We start from the raw sequence: 7,579 nt of genomic DNA on the forward strand, positions 1-7,579 counted from the left end.
TTACCTAGGATCTATCTTGTAAAAGAACGGAGAATTAGATGGAGATCTCAACCATAGAATACAAGCTGGATGGATGAAGTGGAAGAGTGCATCCGGCGTGTTGTGTGACCGCCGTATGCCACTGAAGCTCAAGGGAAAATTTTATAGGACGACAATAAGGCCGGCGATGCTGTATGGCACAGAATGTTGGGCGGTGAAGCATCAACACGTACACAAAATGGGTGTAGCGGAGATGAGGATGCTTCGTTGGATGTGTGGGCACACGAGAAAGGATAAGATTAGGAATGAGGATATCCGGGGTAAAGTAGGAGTAGCCGAAATTGAAGGAAAGATGAGAGAAAATCGGTTACGGTGGTTTGGACATGTGCAAAGAAGGCCTACTGACGCTCCGATTAGAAGATGCGGCTATGGGACAGAGGTTCAGGGCCGAAGGGGTAGACGAAGACCTAGGAAAACTTTGGAAGAGACTCTAAGAAAAGACTTAGAGTACTTGGATCTAACGAAGGACATGACACAGGACCGAGTACAATGGCGTTCTAAGATTCATATAGCCGATCCCACTCAGTGACTTGGATTTTCCAAGTCTCCAACCGAGAAGTTTTCCTCACTCAGGAAATTAAAGGAACACTACCTCAACCTACATGCTCCACTCACAAAGCTTCAACAAAAGAAAATTCAAAGAACTTAGCGAAGAAGGCTTTGGTGTATTTAACACAATACGTTGAAATGAAGGAAAGCTTATTTATTGATATCCCCGATAAGCTACAATTATGTACATATACATAAGTCAAAATAAACAAACAAGAGGGAGCCTTCACAAAGGTTGCTTAGGAGAAGTCTCAGCAGTCGGTAGAGCCCCAGAAAGAGAAGGCACCGGAGGGGGATCATTCGGAGCCTCAGTACTGGACAGAACCCTAGAAGGAGGAGGCATCAGAGGTTGATCATTTGGAGCTTCATTACGCGGTACAGCCCCAGAAGACGAAGGCAATAAATGCCTTTGGAATAAACCCACAAATCTCTGATGATCAAGTAAAACCTGACCATCAGATTCCTTCATCTGGTCAAGCTTCCTCTTCATGTTTGTAGCATAGTCATGTGCGAGCCGGTGCAACTGTTTATTCTCATGCTTGAGCCCTCTAACCTCCTGTTTGAGACTCATCACTTCAGCCGCCAATGATTCAACTTGGCGGGTTCGAGCAAATAGGCGTTGGGCCATATTAGACACAGAACCTGCACACTGAACACTGAGAGCCAGAGAATCCTTAACAGCTAACTCATCAGACCGTTTGGAAAGTAGTCTGTTATCTTTGGGAGTGAGAAGGTTCCTGGCCACCACCGCAGCGGTCATATCATTCTTCATCACGGAATCCCCAACGGTAAGAGGACCAGTTGGGGAGACGAAGGATGGACGCCATATGTTGTCAGTAGAAGGCGGGGCTGCCTCTTCAACAAGGTTCAAGTCAAAACGACGGTCGGAGGGGCCAGACATTTTCAAAGGTGTTGAAGAGAGAAGAGGTCGGACAAATCAAGATCTTAGAAGTGCAAGAATGGAGGTTCTATTGGTGGAGATTCAAGTGTGCTTTGGAACTTAATGCCAGCCCCAATAAAAATCTGCACTCAACGGAGCTTTAGAAATCGAAGAGGCGCCTGCTCAGAAATCGAAGAGGCGTTTGCTTTCTCAAAAGCAAGGCTGCTCAGATACCACGAGGGTCGATCTCAGAAATCGAAGAGGCGTTTGCTTTCTCAAAAGCTGGGCTGCGCAAAGACCACGAAGGCCGATCTCAGAAATCGAAGAGGCGCTTGCTTTCTCAAAAGCTGGGCTGCTCAGAGACCACGAGGGCCGATCTCAGAAATCGAAGAGGCACCTACTTTTCCAGCCTTGTCAGCACCTGTCACACGCACACTCAGCTTTGCGGAAATTATGGGCATTCGGTCGAAGACTTCTGGTGAAGTAGAAAGCACATGAGTTTTACTGTTCAATCACCCACTTCCCACATGCAACAGTAGCTCATGGGTACCACAGATAACTTTGCCAAAGTTCTCTGCCAGAGTTGAACACGTGAAGCTTGCAGCTCCCACTACATCGCTCTGACCAAGAAGGGTAAAAGAATAGCAAAGAAACAACACTAACAAAGTTTAGACACATAAATTTTGAAGGTCTAGCTACCATATTATTACCCACAAGGGTAAAGGAACAGTACCACTGCTGGATAATTGGAAAGTCCCTGTGTGTCAACCTCTGTGCTTCATGGCAAGGTAGACTAGCAAACATGCCCAACCTTTAATCACATTCGAGAAAACACTCCCAACAAGATTGCTTGCTCCAAAATCGAAGAGGCACCGTCCTCCGAATCTCGAGAGCCAGACTCCCAACATGACTACTTTCTCAAAAATCGAAGAGGGTAAAGGAACAGTACCATTGCTGGATAATTGGAAAGTCCCTGTGTGTCAACCTCTGTGCTTCGTGGCAAGGTAGACTAGCAAACATGCCCAACCTTTACTCACATTCGAGAAAACACTCCCAACAAGATTGCTTGCTCCAAAATCGAAGAGGCACCGCCCTCCGAATCTCGAAAGCCAGACTCCCAATATGATTACTTTCTCAAAAATCGAAGAGACACCGCTCTCCGAATCTCGAGAGCCAGACCCCCAGCATGATTGCTTTCTCAAAAATCAAAGAGGCATCGTTCCCCGGATTTCGAGAGCCAGATCCCCGATAGGATTGCTTGTTCGAAAACCGAAGAGGCAACACTTTCCCAACTTCAAGAGCCGGATCTCCTTAGATAAAGCTGTCTGTAATCTTCACACGCAACATCAGCTTTCCAGATACCAAAAATCACTTTTTCAAAGTGCTCTGACAGCGTTAAAACATGTGAAGCTGACAGCTCCCACTACCGTGCTATGACCAAGTAGGGTAAAGGAATAGCATTACTACTTGTTGTTAAGGAGACTCCTATATATGTCGACCTCTATCCCCAACGGACAGGCAGACCTACAAAAATGCTCAACCCTTCCTCATATCTGAGAGGGCACTCCCAACGAAGCCTTTCGAAATATTCAGCTTTCTTTCCCCCCGATAATCCCTTTGCAAACAAGCTATACTAGAGCAAGAATATCTCATATCATCAGGGTTAAAAGCAAGAGTATCCCATATCATGCTTTTTCCCTGTCTTTTCCCTGGACCTTGTTCTTACCTGCAAGACAAGGAGAAAGAGTGCAATCAGTCAGTACTTGGAATCAAGCTTCCAGCCAGGAACTGACTACCTGGAACCCCTTACCTGATTACTTACCTGACATTGCTCTCGAGTACTCATCTTCAACATCTTATGCTTCCAGGGAAGATACCGCATCTGCCTGAGGAACAGATAGGGCAAGGGAGAATGATACAAGGAAGCATGTGGAGACAAGCGTAACAGCACACGTGCCGATACATCCATTACTCTGTCAAAGCAAAAGTATCCTATATCAGCAGGGTCGAACGTACTCTAGATTTGATGGACTTGTTTTGACCCTCAAATTCTTCAGTCGGCCTTATACTCTGGAGGAAACCAGAAAACCCTCCAGCTCAGTTCAAGAATAAGCCTGTGGAAAGTTACTTCTTCAAAAGCAAAAGTATCCCATATCATCTCTTCTCATTTTCTTCTCTTTATCCTTCATGCTGCCTGCAAGATAGGGAGACTGTGAACAATCAGCCGGAGCTATGATTGCTTACCTTGTCTGTCACCTCTTTCAGCAGATCCCCTAGCTCGGCGACTTGGGGGACTCCTACTACATGGTTTGTATCGTGCTTGACCAAGCCTGAAACTACAAGTAAACTTCAAGTGAAATTGATACATTACCTTGTGCATCTCCACCAGTTAAAGATACCACCCCGGGATGGAGGAAGAGTACTTCCAGAGAAGATGCCCCATCTACCTATGAGACAGATAAGGCACGTCAAGACGATACCACACTTCGATACTTAGAAGTTTCGTGATTACGAGATCATTCTCCCACAATATTTCCTAATGTCTTTTGTACTAAATCATTCACTTGTACTCACTAAAGGAGAGCTTGAACCTATGTACTTGTGTAAACCCTTCACAATTAATGAGAACTCCTCTATTTCGTGGACGTAGCCAATCTGGGTGAACCACGTACATCTTGTGTTCGCTTTCCTATCTCTATCCATTTATATACTTATCCATACTAATGACCGGAGCAATCTAGCGAAGATCACAAAAAGCGACCGTTTTTGCTACCTAAGATCTATAGTGCAAGAGAATGGAGAATTAGATGGAGATCTCAACCATAGAATACAAGCTGGATGGATGAAGTGTAAGAGTGCATCCGGCGTGTTGTGTGACCGTCATAGGTCACTGAAGCTCAAGGGAAAATTTTATAGGACGGCAATAAGGCCAGCGATGTTGTATGGCACAGAATGTTGGGCGGTGAAGCATCAACACGTACCAAAAATGGGTGTGGCGGAGATGAGGATGCTTCATGGGATGTGTGGGCACACGAGAAAGGATAAGATTGGGAATGAGGATATCCGAGGTAAAGTAGGAGTAGCCGAAATTGAAGGAAAAATGAGAGAAAATCGGTTCTAGTGATTTGGACATGTGCAAAGAAGGCCTACTGACGCTCCGGTTCGAAGATGTCACTACTGGACAGAGGTTCAGGGCCGAAGGGGTAGAGGAAGACCTAGGAAAACTTTGGAAGAGACTCTAAGAAAAGACTTAGAGTATTTGGATCTAACGGAGGACATGACACAAAACCAAGCGCAATGGCGTTCTAGGATTCATATAGCCGACCCCACTTAGTGGGAAAAGGCTTTGTTGTTGTTGTTGTTGTTGTTGTTGTAAATGTGAAATACAAAGTAAATGTTAAATTATAATGTTCTACTTCATTCATATACTAAACACAATTCCGTACAATGAAGTTAATCACAGTCTATTGAATTTCAAATGCATTTGAGATAGAGAAACAAAAGCAAGAAACCAACTAGCAGATTGGATTATATTAGATTTGACTGGACTCTCACGAGCAAATGTGTCAGTTGATCTCCAAAAGTCATTGAAATTGATCAAAATTGGTTGTATCAGATTGGATCAATTGGTTTGGGATTGAAACAAGCCATATTTTTGGTAAAGGTTAACAGTTTGGTGTCTAAGATTTATAAAGAAGAAGATAATTGCACAAAAGTTTAAAATGATTCTAAGCTTAAGATCAACACGAAAAGCACCAGCTGCTAATGTAGACTCAAACTTTAGTCTCTACCAATTCTAATTGAGTAAGAGTGGGAGCACCAAACTAAAAATATTCTTTTGTTTTGTGTATGGTGGGGTGACACTAAAAAAATCTTACTATATATCATGACAGCACTTGAATCTTTTTTTCTTTGCCAAACAATTTTTAACAAGAAAAATCATATAGATAGAGTACAATGATTTAGTCGAAGTATAAACCATGCTATGCATGAAAGGGATTGGGGCTTCTATGGGTTCCTATTCACCCACTATAATGTACATTAACAGTTCAAAAATAAGTTTTAACAAGAATGTTGAGCTATGGCTTGTTTGCGATAATTACAGTTTTCTTGGTACAAAATTTTTTGAACAAAAGAGGGGGGGGGGGGGGGGGGGGCAGAGTGCTGAGAAAATCTCACATTCCTTGACATGAAATTATGGGTCAGCTCCAACATCAGTTGTTGAACCAATCCCCACCTGCAACCATGGTGAGGAGCCCCCACTGTTGGTAATATCCTTTAGTTCACTTAGCTTTGCTAACTTTGCCTTACTGTCTGCTTCATCAACCGCATTCTGCATTGACACATCACTGCTGTTATTATTGTTGTTGTTATTATGATTATAGCCGTTGTTGTTAATGTTGTCATTGTCGTTTTGGTGGTGTGAGTGGTGTTGAGGATTGTCCTCCTCCTTTGTCCCAATCCATGGCTGTAAAAAGAAATTTGTAGAGACATCCAAGCTTGATGGATTAGGACGCTCTCTTCTACCTACTCCATTCTCATCCATTGGAGCCGGTAGGTTAAGATCAAGCTTCAGATCAAGTGGATCCGAAGCATCAAACATAGGCTTTTGGTTCATCATTTGTTGCTCCAAACTCTCTTGAAATTCATGGAACTTGGCTAGAGTATACGTGTTTGTCGTGGAGTTGGACGTGATCCAATGACACCTCTTGTGCCCACCCAATGCCTGCCCTGATGAGAATATACGATGACATATTGAACATTCATGCACCTTCGATTTTCTCTTCGAGGTATAAGCTGATGGAGTATTAGACCCATGATCGAATTGTAGGGTTGAATTGGATTTATTGGGAAAGAACTCTTCATGTGTGATGACATCATCATCAGCCATACTATCTTCGAGGTGATCAAGCCTGGCGGCAAAGCACCCTTTAACTTTCTTGTGGCTAGCCCTATGACCGCCCAATGCTTGGTGGGAATTGAACACTTTCTTGCATGCTTTACATTCGAACAAGGCTTTATTAGCGACCCCTTTCAACTTATTGTTGTCAATTGTCAACCCACGTGACATAGGACTCATTATGTTCATAGGGTTTCTTCGTTCCTCCTCTTTGCTAGCCGAAGCACAAGACTCTTCTGGTTCTACCTCCATTGGATCCACCGTGGCATTAGACAACATCATTAAGCAATTGGCAAGGTCTTCTTCCTCATTTGATGGGCAATGTGGACTGAAATTTCCCACTTTGGCTCTAAATGATCTCTTCCTTTTTGACCACCCACATCCTCGCCGGCGGCCACCATTCCCATCCTCCCCATCAGAGCCTGGCGAGGACACAAGGGACTCTGCATCTACAGAGCTACTACATTTCCCATGTTCAAGGAAGGATTTCCAGGACAAGAATTCTTTGCCACAATTCTCACAAACCCGGCAGCTTTTGAGGCGATTTGGGTTTTTTCTTAGGGCATACATGCACTTGTTGGTGGAGGGTACATTGCCGCCAAGTTTATCCTCCCAATCACTAGGAGGATCATCGTCGTCGATGTGACCTTCATCCCCTATTCCATGTGCCCTCATGTGCCCTCCTAACGCTCTACCACACCCAAAACCTTTCTTGCAAATTTTACAGAAATGTTTGAAGCTTGATTGCTGGTCGACAATCAAAGCCATTAATTACAAAAAAAAAACCAAAATCAGGTGAAAAAACAAAATTATAGAGGAGAGATGGATGGAGAAAGATGGTGGTCATAGAAGTGGGTCAAGAATGGAAGACGGAAACAAGGTGTATGTTCTTGTAGTGGAAAGAATTGTGGGGTTGCATGGCGATAATTAAGAGGTCCTAGTTTTTAGTTGAAGTGTTGGTTTGGATTGATTTTGTGAATATGGGACAAAAAGAGAGAAGAGGGGGGGGGGGGGGGTGTGGGAGTTCTTGAAGAGCTGGGGGATGTGACGACATTGTGACAAGTGGACGGAGGGTTAGATGGTGAGAGACTTTTTCTGTGGCGGTGGCGCCTCCGAGTCAAAGCTAGAACCAAGGGATGGACGTCCGTACATCAAGAGTAGGTTTTGTTGTGTCGGGTTCGTACGAGTGAGAGACTTAGCTAGAGAAAGAG

The 7,579-nt window shown here is 44.0% G+C and overlaps 1 protein-coding gene across 1 annotated transcript; it reads right to left on the reverse strand.

Moving 5' to 3' along the window:
* Positions 1-5,663: 5,663 nt before the first annotated feature.
* LOC103407454 (zinc finger protein ZAT1-like) lies at positions 5,664-7,136 on the reverse strand. Its single transcript, XM_008346391.4, has one exon. It carries the CDS (start codon positions 7,134-7,136, stop codon positions 5,664-5,666), a length of 1,473 nt encoding a protein of 490 aa, XP_008344613.1.
* Between the last annotated feature and the right edge of the window lie 443 nt (positions 7,137-7,579).

This window comes from Malus domestica, chromosome 02 (assembly GCF_042453785.1).
Source record: "Malus domestica chromosome 02, GDT2T_hap1".
Classification (NCBI taxonomy): Eukaryota; Viridiplantae; Streptophyta; class Magnoliopsida; order Rosales; family Rosaceae; genus Malus; species Malus domestica.